The sequence below is a fragment of the Eriocheir sinensis genome, chromosome 53, assembly GCF_024679095.1.
Source record: "Eriocheir sinensis breed Jianghai 21 chromosome 53, ASM2467909v1, whole genome shotgun sequence".
Taxonomy (NCBI): domain Eukaryota; kingdom Metazoa; phylum Arthropoda; class Malacostraca; order Decapoda; family Varunidae; genus Eriocheir; species Eriocheir sinensis.
The window spans coordinates 8,780,716-8,802,636 of record NC_066561.1 but is presented as its reverse complement, the minus strand read 5'-3'; the positions used below and the strand labels follow the sequence as shown (position 1 = coordinate 8,802,636).

At 38.8% G+C, this 21,921-nt stretch overlaps 1 protein-coding gene and 1 long non-coding RNA gene across 2 annotated transcripts in view; both read left to right on the top strand.

Moving 5' to 3' along the window:
- LOC126983325 (uncharacterized) overlaps positions 1 to 21,921 on the top strand; it is an 85,217-nt gene that overhangs the window by 17,050 nt on the left and 46,246 nt on the right. The window contains exon 4 of the mRNA XM_050836024.1: positions 17,940 to 18,041. Within this exon, the coding sequence (XP_050691981.1) occupies positions 17,940 to 18,041 (102 nt within the window). The remainder of the gene's footprint in view (positions 1 to 17,939; positions 18,042 to 21,921) is intronic.
- Positions 4,427 to 15,844, top strand: LOC126983327 (uncharacterized). Its single transcript, XR_007735794.1, has 2 exons — positions 4,427 to 4,987; positions 13,476 to 15,844. It is a non-coding gene; the product is annotated as an uncharacterized LOC126983327 (long non-coding RNA).

Sequence of the window (21,921 nt, the reverse complement as noted above, 5' to 3'; positions counted from 1 at the left end):
CAGGTCATTTTATCGCCCAGTTCACTACGTTATTAGGTTTTAGAATAGACCAACGTGAATAGTAATCAAAGAATAAGATAAAAAAATTAAAAAAATCACAGGCTAAGGTTTATCTAGAGAGGTCATTAGCAGTTAGTAACCATATTATATCCGTTATATTACTCCGCCCTCTACATTATTAGATTTCAAGACTGAATAACATAAATAGAAACAGACGAATAGAGATAGAATAAAAGTCGTAGATTAATGTTAAAGTCTAAGGTTAAAGAGAAGTAAGAAGAGATAAGGAAGTATCTCTTGTTGAGGCTGACGTCTGCACGTTTTAATATACAACTTTTAAGGGGAGGAAACAGAGAAGAGAAAGGGGTTTAGAGGGAGAAATGGAGAAGGAGAAAAGAGGCTAAGATTGAAAAAAAACGAGAGAAAAGACTAATAAATACAGATACTGGTAAAAAGTTATAGTAAGGAATAGCGAGGTAACGGACGGAGGTAGAAGGAGGTTAAGGGGAGAAACGAAGGAGGGGAGGAAGTGGAGAGAAGGAGGTAAGGTTGAAGAGAAATGAAAACAGACCAATAAGTACATACCCACACAACTTGAGAAACCAGAAAAGGAACCGTAATGAAAACTAACGAAATAACAGACGAAGAATGGGGAAAGGTCAGCAAGTTATATAAATAGCCCACGAAAACGCCAGACGGAAAAAAAAAAACAATAACAGTGACTCGGAGGGACAACATGACTCAAGAATAAGAAATAAAAAAAACGAGGGCTAAAAATAGATTGAAATGAGGAAGAAGATTGCAGAGAAAGAGAGACAGGCGGGGAGGGAGGGGACAGGAATGAAGGGAGAGAGGGAGGGATAGAGATGGAGCCAGGGAGGAAAGTGAGAGGTCGACAAGATAGATAGACAGACAGATAGATAGATAGATAGATAAATAAATAAAAATGTGAGAGATAGAAAATTAAAGGAAATAGGGAGACAAATGATGTTATATAAGTAGATAACGTTAGGAGATAAAGAAGAGAGAGAGAGAGAGAGAGAGTATGTAAGTGATGGAAAAGAAGCAGGAAATGAGAGAAGTGGAAGGAACAGAGAGAGGGAGAGAAGACAAGGAGAGAAGGAACGATGGAAAAAGAAAACGAAGGAAAGGAAGAGAGAGAGAGAGAGATGAAGATGGGAGGAGGAGGAAAGAGAAAGGAGGGAGAGCCGGTGTTCCATAAATAACAGACAGGCAGAGACAACAGCTGCCAAGATGATTGAAAATAAAAAGATAAACGAAAGCAGAGGCCAAGCAGAGTTTTAAGGGGTGTAAAGGAGAGAAAAGGAGAGATAGAGAAACAGAAAGAAGAATTTAAATGAACAATAACAAGAAGAACAAGAAGATTGAAAATTGAGAGAAATCAGAAGAAGAGGCCAAGCAGAGTTAAATTTAGGGATGTAAAGGAGAGAAGAGGAGAGATAGAGAAACAGAAAGAAGAATTTAAATGAACAATAACAAGAAGAACAAGAAGATTGAAAATTGAGAGAAATCAGAAGAAGAGGCCAAGCAGAGTTTTAAGGTGTGTAAAGGGAAGAAGAGGAGAGATAGACAAATAGAAAGAAGAATTTAAATGAACAATAACAACAAGAAGATTGAAAATTGAGAGAAATCAAAAGCAGAGACCAAAGAAAAGTTAATTAATAAGGTGTGAAGAAAAAAAGGGAAGGGAGGAGGAGAAGGATATTTAATACGGAAGAAAAATGGAAGTACTGTAAACAACAACAACAACAACAACAACATACGACATACAGAACTTAATAATAAAAAAAAGACAAATAAATGAATAATGAAGCAGAGAAAGAAAAATAAACTCATACAAACAATACAACAACAATAATAACAACAACAACAACAAATAAACAAACAAACAAACAGGCAAACAAATAAAGACAAGAAATGAAATGAAAGACAAATAGATGAGTAATTAAGCAGAGAAAGAAAAATAAACTCATACAGACAATACAACAACAACAATAACAACAACAACAAATAAACAAACAAACAAACAGACAAACAAACAAAAACAAGACCAGGACAACAATACACTTAACATAAACAACTCATAAAAAAAACAAGGATAAAGAAAAAGGAAAAAGATAAACATAAACAGACTATACCTTACCTGTCTACCTCACCTGTCTGCCTTACCTGCTCACCTGTCTACCTCACCTGTCTGCCTTACCTGCTCACCTGTCTACCTCACCTGTCTGCCCTACCTGCTCACCTGTCTACCTCACCTGTCTGCCTTACCTGCTCACCTGTCTACCTCACCTGTCTGCCTTACCTGCTCACCTGTCTACCTCACCTGTCTGCCTTACCTGCTCACCTGTCTACCTCACCTGTCTGCCTTACCTGCTCACCTGTCTACCTCACCTGTTCACCTGCGTACCTGCGTCTCACCTGTACAACCCGCAGCGTCACGAATAATTAGGTCATTGCCATTGTTACTCTCGTTGTTGTTGTTGTTGTTGTTGTTTCTATTAGCATACGACCCACTATGGTAATGCTCTTGCTCCCATGAAGAACTTTCCTCCATTCTTCTTCCTCCACTTCCTTTTCCTCTTCTTCCTCCTCCTCCTCCTCCTCTGTTTCCTCATTTTTTTTCTCTTTCCTCCGTTTTTCTTGTTTATGCATTTTTTTTTCATGTTTTCACTGCCTTCCCTTTTTCTTCTTCCTCCTCCTCTATCCATGTTTCCTCCTCCTCCTGCATTACCATACACGCAACCATAAATTCGTTAGGGTGGTAATGGTGCTGGTGGTGTTGTTGTTGTTGTTGTTGTTCTTGGAGGAAACATGGAAACATGGAAACATGGACTAGCAGGCAGCCAAGAGGCTCTGCTGGGCTGCCTGCGTTCAGTGATTCAATCCGTCAATTCAAATCATGCCATTGGGGGAGGAGGAAGAGGAGGAGGAGGAGGAGGATATGTGTAGTGTAAACAAACTTAGGGGAAGCTAAAGGAGTCACTTGTTTGCATTCTGAGGAGGAGGAGGAGGAGGAGGAGGAGGAGGAAATAGTATCTTTACCGTCTCAGTTCCCCCTTCTCTCTCTCTCTCTCTCTCTCTCTCTCTCTCTCTCTCTCTCTCTTGACCTCTCTTCCATTCCTTTGTTTCTTCATTCTCCTTTCTTTCTTCCTTGGTTCTTCTTTTTTTTTGTCTATTTCTCTGTCTTTATAATTTCTTTCCATTTTCTTTTTAATTTTCTGTTTCCTTTATTCTTATTCTTGTTTTTATTCCATTTGTCTTTATTGTCTTGGCTCCTATTTTCTTCTTCTTTTTCTTGTTGTTGTTATCATTTTTGTTGGTTGTTGTTGTTGTTGTTGTTGTTCTTCTTTTTCGTCTTGTTCTTGTTCTTCTTCTTTTTCTTCTTGTTCTTGTTCTTCTTCTTGTTCTTCTTGTTTTTCTTCTTGTTCTTGCTCTTCTTCTTCTTCTTCTTCTTCTTGTTCTTCTTCGTTTTCTTCTTGTTCTTGCTCTTCTTCTTCTTCTTCTTCTTCTTCTTCTTCCTCGGGTATCGAACTGACCATTACTTGAGAAGACTTTTACCTTTATCTAACTTCCATGCCTCCTCCTCCTCCTCCTCCTCCTCCTCCTCCTCTTCCTCCTCCTCCTCTCTTTTTGTCTTCCTCTTTTTTTCTCACTGGTAGGTTTCCATTCTTTTATCTTCATTATTTCTCACCCTCCTCTTTTCTCCTCCTCCTCCTCTTCCTCCTCCTCCTCCTCTTCCTCCTCGTTTCCTTCACCACCTGCGTCAGGAAATGCGTCTTTGTGTCTTTTATTTTCTCTCAGAGCGTTCTGCAGAGGAGGAGGAGGAGGAGGAGGAGGAGGAGGAGGAGGGATATGCAACGTAGGAAGACAAGGAAAGGGAAAACACAGAAGTAATGAGAGCGAGAGGAGGAGGAGGAGGAGGAAGAAGAAGAAGAAAAGGAAGAAGAAGAAGAACAAGAACAAGGAAGAGGAGGAAGATGAAAAGATGAAAAAGAAGAAAAGCTTGAATATCTGGAATTATTATGATGAGCTTGGCAAGGGAAAGAGAAGAGAAGGAAGAAGAAGAGGAGGAAGAGGATAAGAAGAAAGAAGAGTAATGAAAAAAAAGGCATGGGTCCAAAGTTTTCCCAAGATTTAAGAACCAGGAAGAAGGAGACGCCAGAATCCAGGAAGAAGAAGAAGAGGAGGAGGAGGAGGAGGAGGAGGAGGAGGGAAAACTCATTCATTGCGTCTCAGGTTAAACGAAGTCAGCAGCAGGAGGAGGAGGGAGAGGAGGAGGAGGAGGAGGAGGAGGCAAAAGGGAGGGGGGGGGAGGGGGGGGAATATGGGTACAGAAATGGGAGGAATTAAAGGGGAGGGAGGATGTGAAGAGGTATGGTTATGAAGGAGGAGGAGGAGGAGGAAGAGAAGGAGGAAGAGGAGGAGGAGGAGGTCACGTTTTGGGTGGGAGGAAGCGGAGAGTCCTTTCTGGAAACACACACACACACACACACACACACACACACACAGGTATACCCCAACACCTCACACACACACCATCAACACCACCACCAACACCACCATCAACACCAATCAACACCAGTCTAATCGGCAGCCTTAGAATCAGTTGCCATATTGATTCACTAACTCCAGGGCCGGCCGCGAGAGGGCAGGGCAGGCGTACCAACCCTCTCTATGATGCAACTTAGGTTTATTGATCCCATACCATAAGGGCGACAACTCCCTCATACCACGCCTCAAAAACACGGGAATCTCAACCATCCGCACCCGAGCTCACTCTGCCTTGATCATAGAGGCGGCGTAAGCGTGTACAGACAGCTGGAACCTCGACCTAACGCCCGTACCAGCTGGGGAAAGGCAACACCCAGGCCGCGTCAAGACTACATGTGCCTCACCAGTGGTCTGAAAGTCTTGCTTGAAGCCTGACGCTCGATTCTGCCTCCTCCAGATCCCCTCCCGACAGGTCTTACCAATAGGCCCTATGTTACGTGTGCTTAAGGGTGCTCTGGTGTGGTGTTGAGGCTACGCGTGGTGGTCGTATTTGCGTGAAGAGTGGATTGGCTGGCCGTGGAGTGTGACAACGCCGGATGAAGCGATGTTATGGAAGAGATGGAAGATGAATAGCGTGCTGAAATGGAAGGATAAGGAAATACATAAAGAGATTGAGTGAAGCGAAAAGGAAAAGAGGATAGAAAGGAAATGGATTGGTTGAAATGGAAAGGATAGAAGTGGTAAAACAAGGAAAGCGAAATAAGATAGAAAAAAAAGTACATATTTGAATTACTGGAGAGGAAAAAGAAAAAAAATTAAGATATAGAACCTTGTGATGTAAAAAGGGAGAAGAGGATAGAAAGTTGAAATGGAAGGGATAGAAGTGATAGAGAAGAGTGCGAACGATAGGGAGAGGAAAAACGTGAATTATTGAAGGAGTTACGTAAGATGAAAGAGAAAAGAGAATGGGAAGAATATTGATGAAGGAAGTAGAAATGGAAAGGGCGATAAAACTGAGAAACGAAAAGGAAGCGAATATTAATAGATAACAAACGTGGATAGAAAGATAATAAAAGATAAAAACAAAACAGAATCAGAAGAAAAAAAACAGTGAAATTGAAAACATGTGAAAAAGGAAAAATATGATAAAGTAACGAATGAAGAATAAACAAGAATAGGAAGAAAAAAATACGTGAATTGAAGATAAATTATAAAAACGAATAAAATGATAATGATTAAACGAAAAAGAACAAAAGAAAACGAGAGAATAAGACAAATAAACAAAGGGAAAAGTGAAAATAGGGAAATATTGAATGAATGATGAATAGAAAAAATAAAGGAAAACAGAAGTGAAAAAACAGGAAAAAATATACATGTAAACGAAGGTAATTTTGTTATGTGTGAAGGGAGGGAGGGAGAGAGGGAAAAAAGAAGAGGGGGAGGTGAGTGGAGGAAAAGGGAGAGAGGAAAAACAAGGGGAGGAAAAAGAAGAGGAAGAAAAAAGAGGGGAAATGAGTGAAAGAGAAAGGGAGTGAGGAAAACAAGAGGAGGAAAAAGAAGAGGAAGAAAAAGAGGGGAGATAAATGAGGGAGAAAGGGAGTGGAGGAAAACAAGAGGAGGGGAAAGAACGGAGAAAAAAAAAGAGGAAAAAGAAGAGGGGAAATGAATGAAGGAGAAGGGAGTGGAGGAAAACAAGAGGAGGGGAAAGAAAGCAGGAAAAAAAGAGAAAAAATAAAGGAGGAAAAGAAGAAAGAAAAGAGGGGAGATAAATGAAGAAGAAAGAGGGGGTGAGGAAAACAAGAGGAGGAAAAAAGGAAAAGGAAAAATAGAGTAGGAAAAAAGAGGGGAAATGAATGAAGGAGAAAAGGGAGTGGAGGAAAACAAGGGGAAGAGAAAGAACGGAGGAAAAAAAAAGAGGAAAAGAGAAAGGAGGAAAAAAAGAGGAGGAAAATAGAGTATACCCAATTATTTTCCTCCAAAGGTCCTTACATTTCCACTAAAGGGGAAATGAACGTCTCTTTCTCCTCCTCCTCCTCCTGTGTGTGTGTGTGTGTGTGTGTGTGTGTGTCAGTGAATGGTGCTGATGATGGTGATGATAGTGAGAAAAATGGTGGTGATGATGGTGGTGTTAAGAGTGATGGTGATGACAGCTTGGTGGTGATGGTGATGATGGTGGTGGTGATGATGGTGGTGGTGGTGATGGTGATGATGGTGGTGGTGGTGGTGGTGGTGGTGGTTGTGGTGTTTCCTCTTCCATATGACCATCACCATCACCATCACCACTACCATCATCACCATCATCATCATCACCACCTACCTTATACCACTTTCTCTCTCTACATCATCATCTCTCTCTCTCTCTCTCTCTCTCTCTCTCTCTCTCTCTCTCTCTCTCTCTCACGTGATCGGACATGTGACGTAGGACTTTTTTTCTCTCCCTCTCTCTCTTTATTTGTTTTCTTTATGTAATACGTGAACGAGGTCGATAAAGAGAGATTGAAAGCTAACTCTAACCCCCCCACCCCACCCCTCTCTCTCTCTCTCTCTCTCTCTCTCTCTCTCTCTCTCAGCGTGACGGTAATGGGAAAAGCGAGTATATTAAATAGTTAGTCATCGGGTCGGTAGCTGGCGCCACCCTCCCCCTCGACCCCTAGCGGCGAGGAGGCGAAACAAAAAGGTAAACAAAAGGGCGAACTCGGAGGCCAAAGTAATCTAGAGAACAAAGGAAGGAAGAGAAGGAGAAGGAGGAGAAGAGTTGAAGATAGAAAAAGGGAAAGAGGAAGAGGAAGAAGGAGAGTCGTTTAGTTTGTTATATATTTTCTTTTCCTTGAGGACAAAAGAAGGAAAAGAAGAAGGAGGAAAAGGAAGAAGGAGAGTAGTTTAGTTTGTTATGTATTTTCTTTTCCTTGAGGACAAAAGAAGGAATAGAAGGAGGAGGAGAAGACTTGGAAATAGAAAAAAGAGAAGGATTAAGAGGAAGAAGGAGAGTAGTTTAGTTTGTTATATATTTTCTTTTCCTAGAGAACAAAAGAAGGAAAAGAAGGAGGAAAAGAGTTGAAGATAGAAAAAAGAAAAGAGGAAAAGGAAGGAGGGGAGTCGTTTAGCTTGTTATATATTTTCTTTTCCTTGAGGACAAAAGAAGAGGAGGAGGAGGAGAGATTAACGAAGAAGAGGTTTAAGAAGAGGAAGAGGAAGAGGTGAATGCGGAAGAGGAAGGAGGAAGAGGCGTTTTAATTTTTTTTTCTTATCTTTTTTTTTAATTAAGAGAGAATTTAATGAAGTTCCCTTTGTGTTAATTAATGCAGGGAACGTTTTTTGTTTTCCTATTTTCTTTACTTACTTTTATTATGGATCTATTTCCTTCTTTCTCTTTTTTTTTCTTTTATTCCCTCGTCTTTTTTTGTTTCCCAATTCCCTATTCGCTTCTCCCATCTTCATTCCTCCTATTCTATCCTTCCTTTCTTTGTTCTCTCTCCTTCTATGCTTTCTTTTCTCTTTTCTCTTGCTTTCTCTTATCTCTTATCTTGCTTCTCCTTTCTTCCTTTCTTTTGCTTTCTCTTATCTTTTATCTTGCTTCTCCTTTCTTCCTTTCTTTTGCTTTCTCTTATCTTTTATCTTGCTTCTCCTTTCTTCTATTCTTTCTGTTTTCTCTTATCTTCCTTCTCCTTTCTTCCTTTCTTTCGTGTCCTTCATTTCCATTTTCATCCTTTTCCTGAATTGTCTTGTTTTCTTTTTTTCTTCCATTCATCTATTTCCACTTTTCTTCATTTCTTTATCCTCTTTTTTTTTTTTTTTTTTTTCCCGATACGATCCTTCCACCTTTCTTCTTTCTTTTCTTTTTTTCTTCTTTTCCCTTTCTTTTTCTTCTGCTTGTTTTTCTTATTTCTTTCTTTCTCTCCTTCGATTCTTCTTCGGAAATGAGTGTGTGGGAAAACCTGCACTTGGTTCTCTCTCTCTCTCTCTCTCTCTCTCTCTCTCTCTCTCTCTCTCTCTCTCTCTCTCTCTCTCTCTCTCTCCTTGTTACCTCCTTTTTCTGATTCTTCTTCCTTTTCTCATATTTTTCCTTCCTTTTTTTTCCTTCTATTTTTACATTTTTTCTTCTTCCCTTTCTCGTTATTCTTATTATTTCCTATTTTCTTCTTTTCTTCCGTTCTCTTCCTCTCCCTCTTCTTTCCCTTTTCATGACCTCTTCTTCTTTTCCTTCCTCTGTCTTTCCTTCTACGTTATTTCTACATTTTTTTCCCTTTTCCCTTTTCTCGTTTTTCTTGTTTTCTCCTATTTTCTTCCTTTCTCTTCCTCTCCCTCTTCTTCCCTTTTCATGACCTTCTTTTCCTTGTTCTTTTCCCTCGGCCGTTTTCCCTCCAGTAATGGCGAGGGATTATGGGAGCGGGTGACCTTGACCTCAGAAATGGCTTATTGGATTGACCTCTGACCCTCGTTACCTGCTTCCTACCTGCGCATACCTGTCTAGCCGTGATTGTTCTGTCCCCCCTTGACCCCTCTCTCTCTCTCTCTCTCTCTCTCTCTCTCTCTCTCTCTCTCTCTCTCTCTCTCTCTCTCTCTCTCTCTCTCTCTCTCTCTCTCTCTCTCTCTTTATCTATCTATCTATCTATCTGTCTGCTTATCTGTCTATCTATCTTTTTCTTCTTTTTTCTTTCATTCCTCTTCGTTGTTGTTGTTGTTTTTTCGTGTCAAGACATTTTTTTTCTTTTTCTTTTTTCCAGCATTTGTCTTATTCTTTTCTTTTTTCCTTCCTTCCTTCCTTTCCTTCTTTTCCTTTCTTTCTTCCTTCCTTCCTTCGTTCCTTTCCTTCCTTCCTTCCTTCCTTCCTTCTTCCCTTCCTTTCTTCCTTCCTTCCTTCCATCTTGTTTTCCTTTCTTCCTTCCTTCCTTTCTCCCTTCCTGTCTTCCTTCCTTCTGTAATCTATTTCCATTCTTTCTTTCTTCCTTCCTTCCTTCCTTTCCTTCCTTCCTTCCTTCCTTCCTTCTTGTTCTCCTTTCTTCCTTACTCTCTTCTGTTCTTCCTTCCTTCCTTCCTCCCTTCCTGTCTTCCTTCCTTCTTTAATCTATATCGTATTCTTTCTCTCTTTCTTCTTCCTGTTTTATCCCTCTTTCCTTCTCCTCCTCCTTCCTTCTTTTCCTCTTTTCCCTTCTTCACAAATCGCCTCCGTAATTTGTTCCTCCATCCCTCCTTCCCTCCTTTCCTTTCTTTATGTCTCTCGTTTACTCGCTCCTTACTTTTTTCCTCCATTCCTCCTCGCCTCCTTTCCTTGCTTCTCTCATTTCCTCCTCTTTTCCTAATTTCCTCTCCCTCCCTCTTGCATCTTTTCTTGTTTGTCTATTTTTTTGTTTTTTTCCTCCTTTTTTTTAGTTTCCTCCTCCTCCACTCTTTCCTCATTTCTTGTTCTTTTTTTCTCTTTTTCTTCTTTGTTTCCTCTTTCTTTTCTTCCTCTCCTTGTTTCTTCTTGTTTTCCTCCTCTTCCTTACTCTTCTTTTCTTCATCTCTCACTTAACTTATATTCTCTCTCTCTCTCTCTCTCTCTCTCTCTCTCTCTCTCTCTCTCTCTCTCTCTCTCTCTCTCTCTCTGTTTCGCCTTTTTCTTCCTCTCTTTTATCAATTCTTTTCTTTCCTCCTTTCCTCTGTCCCTTTCTTCCTTGTTTTCTCCTCCTCCTTCTATTCCTTTCCTTATTTTTCAATCCTTATCTCTCATTTCCTCTGCTTCTCTTTGTCTTCCTTTTTCAATCCTTTTCCCTCCTTTCCTCTTTCTTCCTTGCTTTCTCTTCCTCCTCTTCCTCCTCCTACTCTTCCTCCACCTCCCCCTCCTCCTATGCAAGAAATGACCCACAAGGACGAGGTACAGAATCTAATCCTCTTTGGCGACCAGGAAACCCTCGATCAGATTCGTAAACAGACTCGAGACATTTATAGGCGACTGAATCCTCTCTCACGATATATATAGACTCTTGAATCCCATGGCGCTGTATTTATAGAGGGTCTTGGAGTCTGGAGTCTATTTTTGTTTTAATGATATGGTGTCTAATCCCATTTGGGGGTATTAATAGACGATTGTATCCGATGTCAGGGTTTAAATTGAGTTTGATTTCATATATTTATTGTTTGTCGAAGCTATGTGGACCTTTTTTGTAATTACTAAACAGAGAATTAAATCATCTGCAATATCGTCTTAGCATAAAAGGTAGAACGAAAGGGAGATGTAGAGAAGTGAATTATGGATGGAAATAGTGAGGAAAGAAAAGAAGGAAGGCAGGAAGGAAATTAACAGAAGGACAGGAAAATCGATAGAATGAATAAATGAATTAATGAATGAAAGTAAAAAGAAAGGATGGATGGCAAGAAGAAAGGACGGGAAAGATTGCAAAATAGAAAGAAAGATTGAAGGAAAGAAACAAGGAAAGCATAAAAGAGGAACAAATGGAAAGACGGGAAAGTATAAAGGAGAAAATGAATGAATGAGAGTAACAAAGAAATTAACGAGGAAAAGAAAAAAAAGGAAGGAAGAAAGGAGAAAAAACGGATACACGAAAAAAATAATAAAACGAAAGAGAGAAAGAAAGAATGAAAGTAGGAAAAGTTCAAGAAGGAAGAAAATCAGAAATAATGAAATAAAGGAAGAATAAAAAAGTAAGAAATTAAAGAAAAAAAGGAAAAACGTAAATACATGATGATATATATAATAGTGTTTGTTTGTTTGTTTGTTGTTTTTAGAGAGTTGGATCCTCCGTTACATTTTATTCTTGGCATTGAACCCCCCGCAGGAGTGTATATAAAGGATTAAGCTCCGTGTCAGTGCGTGCGTTGAGCGTGTGTGTGTGTGTGTGTGTGTGTGTGTGTGTGTGTGTGTGGTCATGCGGAATCTGTTTGAGTTTAGGGTTTGAGCGCCCGGAGGCAAAAAAAAAAGGGGGGGGAGGGGGAAGGAAAAAGAATGAAAAGAACAAGAGAAAAATGAATGAAGAAAGAAAGATGAAAGAAAATTAAACAAAAGATAAAAAGAGAAAAAAGAAAGAAAAAGGAAAGGAAAAGAAAGATGAAAGAAAATAAAAAAACAGAAAAGGATAAAAAAAGAAAGAGAAAAAGGAAAAAAAAGATTACAAAAAGACATTAAGACTTCGAAGACTTTTTTATATATATATTTTCCACAAAGAAGCTAAAGAAGAAGAAAAAATAAGAAAAAAATAAATCTAAGGTATTTTCATTCAAGCTCATTGTCAACACCGTGTGGGAAGATGAAAAGAAATAAAAACACTAATGAAAAAATGAATGTAATTTGTCTTCTAAAACTGATTTCGCGGTCGGAAATTAAATATAAAGTTAATTAGAGCGTGAATTTACTGTTTTGTTTTTGTTTTTAGTGAGAAATTGCACGACAAGGAGGCGGTATCGGTGTGGCGGTCATCTTAAATATTAGGTTATGAGATTGAAGTGAACTGGAGAATAAAGTAATTGAGTTTTAAACATAAATATAATACAAAAAATATGGCAAAATAAAGTAATAAAAACATAACAAAGTAAGAATATTAAGCAGCAAGAAAAAATGAAAATAAGGCATTGAATTAAGAGAATATTAGTATGATGATGATAATAATAATAATAATAATAATAATAATAATAATAATAATAATAGAAGAAGAAAGTACTAAATTAAAAGAATAAGCTGACATGAATATTTTTTTTTAGTATTATATTTCATAAAAAAATAACGAAATAAATGTGAGAAAATTCGTGATAAGGTGATATCGCTGCAATTTCGTCTTCATTTTGGGTTATGAATTAGGAGATCAGGTTCAGTTATTATATTTTATGAATTTTGTGATGGTGTGAAACATGAGACAGAGAAAATAAGAAAGAAAAATTGTACTACCGAAAACATGGAAATTGAGATCAGGTTTAATTATTATATTTTATGAATTTTGTGGTGGTGTGAACATGAGACAAAGAAGATAAGAAAGAAAAACTATATTGCCGCAAACATATGGAAATTGAGATCAGATTCTTTTATTATATTATATGAATTTTGTGGTGGTGTGAAAATGAAACAGAGAACATAAGAAAGAAAAATTGTACTACCGAAAACATGGAAATTGAGATCAGATTCTTTTATTATATTATATGAATTTTGTGGTGGTGTGAAACATGAGACATAGAAAATAAGAAAGAAAAACTATATTGCCGAAAACATGTGGAAATTGAGATCTGGTTTTATTATATTTTATGAATTTTGTGGTGGTGTGAGACATGAGACAGAAAAATAAGAAAAAAATAACTATTACCGAAAACATGTGAATTTTGAAACACAATCAGAAACTTACGTGGATCCTTTTCTAAAACGCTTACAAAAAAGTATAGGAAAAGAACTCGGTGTGAAGAATTGTTGACATACGCGTGTACTGAAATCTGAAACAATGAAAAATTTAAGTGGAACCAAAAAAGGAAAAAGAACTTAGAGGAAAAAAAGATTAAAATGCTAATAACTGAGACACGATAAAAAAAAACTTGCGCGCAACTTCTTCTGAAACGCTTAAAAAAAAAAAAAACTTAGAAGGAAAAATAACCGATTATTCACATACTTAAAAACGCCAGCCAATCGCTCCTTAATAGAAAAATAAAAATAGATAAGGAAAAAAAATATTGAGAAAAGAAAACGCCAGCCAATCGCTCCTTAATAGAAAAATATAAATAAATTAAGAAAAAATATTGAGAAGAAAAAAACCTTCAGCCAATCGCTCCTTAATTCATAGAAAAAAAAAATAAGGAAAAAATATTGACAAGAAAAAAAAACCGCCAGCCAATCGCTCCCAAACAAGAAAAAGAAAAAAAAGAATTAAGTAGAAAAAAATAACAAGCAACAACAAAAAAAAAAAAAACGCTAGCCAGTCCTTTTTTCTCTCCTCCCGCCCTTAATCTCCCTTCCTCACGCGTTTTCACCCCCCCCCCCCCCTCAGGTGTCCCCCGAAACAGGTGTATGTCCGCAGATTTCCAAAGGTGCCCCACGATGGCTCACCTGTGGCTGGGGCGTCCCGTCTACCTGTCCGGGCCCCTCACCTGTGCCAGCGGGGTGACTCAGGTGCTTGCCAACCAGTGCCAAGTGACTCTATAACGACTGTCACCTCTGTAAACTGTGATTGTGACTGTGAGACTGTGAACTGAACCTCTGTGACCTTTGTACTTGGAACCTGAATGATTTGTAACCAGTGGAAGTGCCGTGTTTTTCTCTGTTCTTTAAGCGACCTTTTAACTTTTTAACCTTTGTTGTAAAAAAAAATAATAATAAAAAAAACACTGGAACCTGTGTACACGGATTTGGTTTACCTGAGACTGCGAATCGTTTGAGGTTTTAAAGGTTAACCTGTGCATTGCTTGGAACCTGAACGACCTGTGACCTCTGGAACGATCTTGGTTTTCTCTATTCGTCTTCAACTGACTTTAAAAACACTGCAATTTCTTTAGGTTGAAATCATTTACCTTAAAACTGTGAATCGTACCTTGAAAATCACTTAAATCTCATCTGTGTCTGTGGAACGCCAATTTTCTGGGATTTTCTTTGATCTTCACTCTGTCGTTCTTGATTCGGACCTTCAAGACAACTCAAGAACTACTGTAACTTATGTGGACTGAAATTAGTTACCTTGAGACTGTGAATCGTACCTTGAAAACCACTTAAATCTCATCTGTGTCTGTGGAACAACTATTTTCTGGGATTTTCTTTGATCTTCACTCGTTCTTCGTGATTCGGACCTTCAAGACAACTCTATAACTACTGGAACATATGTGGACTGGAATCATTTACCTTGAGACTGTGAATCGTACCTTGGAAACCACTTAAATCTTCCTGTGATCCGTGAGACAACTTTGTATTGGTCTCACTCTATTCTTCGTCATTTTTTATTCCTCGTTATTTGGACCTTCAAGACAACTATAGCAACTGCAACCTATGTGGACCTTAAGACTGAATCGTACCTTGAAAACTGTACCTAAATCCCATCTGTGATCTGGGGAACATCTTTTCATCGGCCTCACTCTACTCCCTGTGATTCTCTGCTCTTCGTGATCCGGACGTTCAAGACAACTATAGCCACTGCAACCTATGTGGACCTTAAGACTGAATCGTACCTTGAAAACCACTTAAATCTCATCTGTGATCTGGGGAACATCTTTTTATCGGCCTCACTCTACTCCCTGTGATTCTCTGTTCTTCGTGATCCGGACGTTCAAAGCAACCAACTCTCTGGCTCTTCCATCTCCCTACCCGGGCTGTGACATCCGCTCAAACAAGCCAAACGCCAAACACACCTGTCTTACCTGTACGTGGGTGCTCATTAACCTTCCGTGCCCGTGTCGCATATCTTCCTCAAGTGGATTAAGGACACCTCTGCATTCTCTTACCTCTGGAAATTCGCTCAAATCTGCCACGTGCCAAACACACCTTTCTTACCTGTACATTGGTGCGTATTAACCTTTTGCATCTGTGTCACCTGTCTACCTGAAGTGATCTTAAGACACCTGTGCATTCTCTTGCCTCTACGAATTCGCTCAAATCAGCCAAACCACTACATAGGCACAATAACTTCTAGTAGCTATGTGTATGTGTCTACCTGAAGTCTACCTGTGAATTACCTGACTTCTGGAACCCCTGACACACCTTGGGTCTGGTGCTCTGAACAACACCTGTGCTTCCTCACCTTAGACCACGGGAATGATTACGTGTACTTCTGGCGATAATGGTATATCTGAAAACATCTGATAACACGTGTACATCCAAAAGTTACTCTCTAAAACTACCTGACATCTCTGGAGAAAACTGAAACCAATGTGTTGTTGTGACTTGAAGTGCATTAGATAGAACCAGATGCTAGAAATCTGCACGGAACTGACCACCTGAATCCAGTCCAATTTACCTGAAGCGAAGTTTAAATACGTGTGTCAAAACTAAGTGACTTCATTTAAATAAAGAACCGTGAACACATCTGGAGCTTACCTGTCCAACTGAACCTAGTGACTACCTGTAAATGAGAGCTACGAAAACACACATCTAGACTTTACCTGTGCATTCATAACCATCGCTAATTGAACTAGTGGCTACCCGTAATCAAGACCCATTAAGACAGCCTTGTAGAGCTTACCTGCCCACCTGAACCTAGTGACTACCTGTAATTGAGAGCTACGAACACATACCTCTAGACTTTACCTGTGCATTCATAACCATCGCTAATTGAACTGAGTGACTACCTGTAATCAAGAACCATTAAGACAGCCTTGTAGAGCTTACCTGCGCAGTGAAAGCCATTCCTAACTGAACCTAAAGACTACCTGTTAACAGAACCCACTAGAACTTACCTATCAATTCAGAACCATATCTAATTGAACCAAGTAACCACCTGTAATCTAGAACCATTAACCGAACCCACTAGAGCTTACCTGTCAACCAAGAATCACCACTAACTGAACCTTCAACCCACCTGTGATTATTAAGAACTATAACACCTGTGCAAAGCCAAACCTTACCTGTTGAGAAAATTAATACGCGTGTTTACTTACTCACCTGTGTTTTGAACCTTACCTGGAGTGCTTTAAAGTCTCACCTGTCTACCTGTGCGTTGATTAAGAGCGCAGGTGTCACTAGCGCAAAGCCTCACCTGGCCGGAGTGTGATGGGCAGGTGGTGAGGGCCTGGGATCTCTAATTAACCAACTCGTTACACCTGCCCTCACCTGTACCGTTAATTATGTCTCAGGATTCAGGTAAGGAGAGTTAGAAGGTGTTTATTTATTTGTTTTATTTTGTCTATCTTTTCCCTTTCTTCTTTACTTTTTCCGTCCTTTTCCTTCCTTTTTTTTCTCTTAAGTCGTCTATCTTTCTATCTATCTATCTATTTATATATCCTTCATTTTTTCCTTTCCTCTTTTCCTTCCTTCTTTACTTTTTCCTTCCTTCCCCTTCTTTGATTTCTCTTAAGTCTTCTATCTTGCTATCTATCTATCTATTTATCTATCCTTCATTTTTTCCTTTCCTCTTTTCCTTCCTTCTTTTTCTTCTTTCCTCTCTCAGTCCTTTCCCTTTTGTTTCTCTCTTAATTCTTCTATCTTTCTATCTATCTACCTGTCTATTTATCTGTCTAATTTCTTTGTGTGTTTATTTTATTGCTAACTTATTTTTATTCTTTTATTCATTGATATTTTTTTTATTATTTGTCATATTTTTGGTATTTTTATTATATTTTATTAAAGAAAGCGTGTGGTAAAAATTAACTATTGAAGTGGACGTGATTTTATGATAAGATAAACGCGGATTACTATGTGTGTGTGTGTGTGTGTGTGTGTGTGTGTGTGTGTGTGTGTGTGTGTGTGTGTGTGTGTGTGTGTGTTTCTAAAAAAGGAATTTTCACCAGATTTCATTTCTAACTAACAATGAAATGCCAAGAGTTAAGAAAAAAAATTTAAGAATAGGTCATAATATTTCTCTCTCTCTCTCTCTCTCTCTCTCTCTCTCTCTCTCTCTCTCTCTCTCTCTCTCTCTCTCTCTCTCTCTCTCTCTCTCTCTCTCTCTCTCTCTCTCTCTCTCTCTCTCTCTCTCTCTCTCTCTCTCTCTCTCTCTCTCTCTCTCTCTCTCTCTCTCTCTCTCTCGCTCTCTCTCTCTCTCTCTCTCTCGCTCTCTATATATATATATATATATATATATATATATATATATAACTAATGCAAATCACCTTAACAGAGAGAAATAGAGAGAAAGAAAAGAAAGAAAAAAGAAGAAAGGAAAAGAAGAAAAAAAGACAGAATGGATGAAAGAAAGAAAGACAAAATCAGAATGAGAGAAAGAAAGAAAAATAGAAAATGAATGAATGAAAGGAAGAGAAAAAAGAAAAAGAAAAGAAAAAATAAGAAAAAGAATAAATGAAAGAAATACAAAGAAACAGTTTACAAAAAAAGAAAGAAACACTAATTTGAAGTTTTGATTTCTCCGGTGACTCAACCAAACCTAACCTAACCTAACCAAACCAAACCAAACCAAACCAAACCAAACCAAACCAAACCAAACCAAACCAAACCAAACCAAACCAAACCTAACCTAACCTAACCTAACCTAACCTAACCTAACCTAACCTAACCTAACCTAACCTAACCTAACCTAACCTAACCTAACCTAACCTAACCTAACCAAACCTAACCTAACCTAACCTAACCTAATCTAACCAAACTTAACCGAACCTAGCCAAATCTAACCTAACCAAACCAAACCAAACCTAACCTAACCTAACCTAACCTAACCTAACCTAATCTAACCAAACTTAACCTAACCTAACCTAACCAAACTTAACCGAACCTAGCCAAACCTAACCTAACCTAACCTAACCTAACCAAACCTAACGTAACCTAACCTAACCTCACCTCTCCTTTCCCGTCCTTTCAGGCTACGACAACGCAGACTGGAGCGTGCCCTTCCCCGCCCTGAAGGAGGAGGAGGCGGAGGCCCTGAGTCCGGAGCAGGCAGAAGGAGCACTCGCCTACTTCGGTGAGTACAGGAATTATTTATATGTATTTTTTTCCGTCTCTCCTCACTCATTCCTTTTGCCCTTCCTTTCTCCCTCCCTTCCTTCCTTTCTTTTCTCTGTCATCTGTTATTTTTTTCTCTCTTTCCTTTCATTATTTTCTTTATTCTTATCTTTTGGTCACTCATTCATTCACTCATTCACCCGTTCGTTTCGTGTATTTCCTTATACTTCGGTGAGTACAAGATTTTTTTTTTTTTTTTTTATTTATTTATTTATTTATTTATTTATTTATTTTTTTTTTTTTGTAGGAGGAGGAGGAGGAGGCTGTGATTAGCGGGCCTTTTTTCTCATTGTTATGTTATATTTTGCCCTTGAGCTGCTTCCTTAACTATTAAAAAAAAAGTTCAAGGGCATAGTTAAGAAGAAGCAAACAATAAAAAAATCTCCTTTCTCCATCCTTTCCTTTTTTTTCTTCCTTTCCTTTCATCCTCTTTTCTTCTGTCCGCCTCTCCTCACTCATTCATTATTGTCCTCCTTTTCTTCCGTCCTTCCTTTCTCTTAATCATGTCTTTTTTCTTTCCTTTCATTCTTTTCTTCATTTTTATCTTCCGTTCAGTCATTCACCCGTTCGCTTCGTGTATTTCCTTATTCATAGAACCAAGGAAAGTCTTACACAATTCATTCATATTCGGCTTACGTAAAATAAAAGAAAGCTTGTTTGGGTCGAGGCAGAACATCGGGGGGACGAGAATATTAAAATCCAGTTCCGAGTGAAAGGAAAAGCAAAGAAAAGTGAAACTGAAGATGAGGAAGATGAAAGGAGGAAGTGTAACCTTCACTGTTCCTTATTTGGTCAAGGCTTCGTGTTAAGTGGATATGAATTTACTAATGATAATGATGATGATGATGAAGATAAAAGATGAAAGTTTGAAAGCAAGTATTATCCAAGGCACACTGTTACTTTCCCCGAGACAAGTATCATAACTAAGTATTTATTTGCTGTATGGTTTGAAAAGTAAAAGTAAACAGAAGTACTTACAAATGTCAACTTTAGGCTGATATCAAACGTTACCTACTTACTCATTCCATTCATATATATTTCAACGTCCAAACCCCTTGTGTCGTGGCAGAAATAGATATGTGGTTAAAAGTAGTAGTAGTAGTAGTAGTAGTAGTAGTAGTAGTAGTAGCAAGGTTAGTAAGTCAGTAGAACAGCCCAGAGTGAATACTTACCGCATTCTCCAAAGCAGCTACTTACAACACTACAGAGGTGTATTTTGAAGCAATTAATCCCCCCCCCCCGCCCCCACACACACTAAAAAAATAAGGGAATCGAGCCCCCTTCAGAAGGATAATTAAAAGAGAGGAGTATTTTGAACTTAGGAAATAATGAACAAAACAATGGAAGTGAGTCTAGCGTAGAAACGAAGATGATAACTGCCCTTGCTTCGTCTACCCAAGGCCAAGACCAAGCCTCCCTAAAAACAACAAAGAGAAACGAAAGAAAAAGAGGAAAAATAACAGACCCAGACAGTGAAGAGCTACATCAGGGAGTGCCGTTACAAAGACAAAACTCCCGACCGACAACTGAACTGAACCGAGTATTTCGAGGCAGAGAAATAAGGGAAAAGAAAACAAGGAAGCGAATCTAGAGCCGGAACGAAAGTGAAGACATTGCTCGCACCAAAACCAAGAACTTACGAAAGGTGGACGGAGAAAGTGAGAGGTCCGCTGGTCACTCACTCTGTCGCTGGTCAGTTTACCGCGCTGTCATAGTAGAAAGTACCGCACTGCGCCCAGACAGCTAGACAGGAATTGACAGTGAGGGCCTAGAGAAAGTACCACGACCACCCCTACCACAGACACTACCACCACCACCACTACCACCATCATCCCCCACCCACCACCACCATCATCATTACCTGGTTTGAATTAGTTAGAAAGTATATGGCGTTGTTTATTAGTAGAATGCATGTGTGAAAGGCTTTGGCGTTGGTGAAGGTAAATGAATCTATATTATGTGGTTATATTGACCTGAACAACTTTCTCTAAGGACTGAAAGTGGAAATATAGATGAAATAATAATGTGAAAGGTGAGATATTTGAATACTAATTAATAGGAAGAAGGAAGCAGATCTAGTTATTCTTGATTTTGGTGTATTTTCTTAATTTTTCACTGATCGGAAGGAAAATTAATTGAAAAAACACACTTGGTACTTTTAGAAGGTGTATTTTGTGTCGTATTATAAGAGAGAGCTACTTTTTTTTTCTCTTCTTCCTCTTTATCCTCCTCCTTTTTCTTCTCCCAACTGTCCTTCTTAACTACCTGTCTTCTTTTTCGTTGTCCTCCTCCTTTTCTCTTCCTCCTTAGCGTTCTTTCTTCTGTATATTCTTGTTCTTCTTCTCCTCTTCCTCCTCCTCTCTTCCTCCTTCTCCTCCTCCTTTAGCTAACTGACTTCTATCTATTCTTGCTCTTCTTTTCCTCTTCCTCCTCCTCCTCTCTTCCTCCTTACCGCCCTCCTCTTCCTTCTTAGCTACCTGCCACATTGTCAAAGGTCAGGTAATCAGGAAGCAGCTCACCTGAGAGACATATATACCTGTTAGTGAGTCACGCTGATCACCTCACCTGGCCGCCTTCTGAATCAGTCTTACCTAACGTTGTACTGCTCGCCTCCTCCTCCTCCTCCTCCTCCTCCTCCTCCTCCTCTTTCCTGATAGTGCCCCGTTTGTTTAGGTTATCTCCCTCTGTCTGTGTGTATGTATGTATGTTTCTGTATGTCTGTTTCTTTGCTGTTTGTCTTTCTTTCTGGTTGGCTGTGTGTCTGTCTGTCTGTTTCTTTATCTGTCTGTCTCTTTTTGCTGTTTCTCTGTCTATGTATGTGATGTCTATAAATATTTTTCTTTCTATATGTCTGTCTGTCTGTATTTCTTTATGGTAGTACGTCTCTGTGTGTGTCTGTCTGTGTATGTCTGTGTTTCTCTGTACGGGTGTATGTGTGTCTGTCTATCTGTCTAACATTTGCTTTTTCGTCTGTCGTTTTCCGTTTATTCCCCTTCTGTATGTCCGTCTGTCTGTCTTTGTTTCTTTATATAGTCCGTCTCTATGTGTGTCTGTCTGTCTTACCTGCTTTTCATTACGTCTGTCTGTGTACCTGACTGTCTAATTGTCTGTCTTTTTTATTTTTCTTCTGTCTGTGTTTTCCGTGTATACCCCTTCTGTATGTCTGTGTCTACCCCTCTCCTCCCCCCACTCTCTCTCCCCCTCCCTCTCTCCCTCCGAGTTACATAAGACAAGATACAGTCACAATAGGGAGATAGGGAAAGAGCGCATCATCATGACCTTAAAAACTATCGAACGCTATTTCTTTTTTCGTAGTAACTTGCCTCTTGTGGGCTTTTCTTTGTGTATTCGTATTTTTTTCTCGTTTTCTTTCACATATTTTTCTCTCGTATATTTTTTTGTTCTCGTGGTTAGGTAGGACAAGGTAGGGACAAGATGTGACAGCCAGGGAGGGTAAGGAAGCTGGACTCGTAACAATTTCTAAGTTTACATATGATAAGACAACTTTTTCCTCCTCATTAATCCACTAAACTTCATAACAGGTATTTCTTTGTGTATATATAATAGTTCATTTATTGGTATCCTCTTATGAGTGTTGAAAATCAATGATTCGTGATAAATCCATTAGTTTCTTGTTTATTTGAGGCCTGTGGTTCTGTCTTAGTTGGTAGAGATAGTTTTTATTTTTTATTTTATTAGCTGTAATTAATATATGCGTGTTGGAAATGAGTAACCAATGATAAATCGATTAGCTTCTTGTATTTCTCTTAAGGTCTATGGTTCTGTCTTAGTTGGTAGTAGTAGTTTTCATTATTATATCAACTGTATTTCTTTTATAC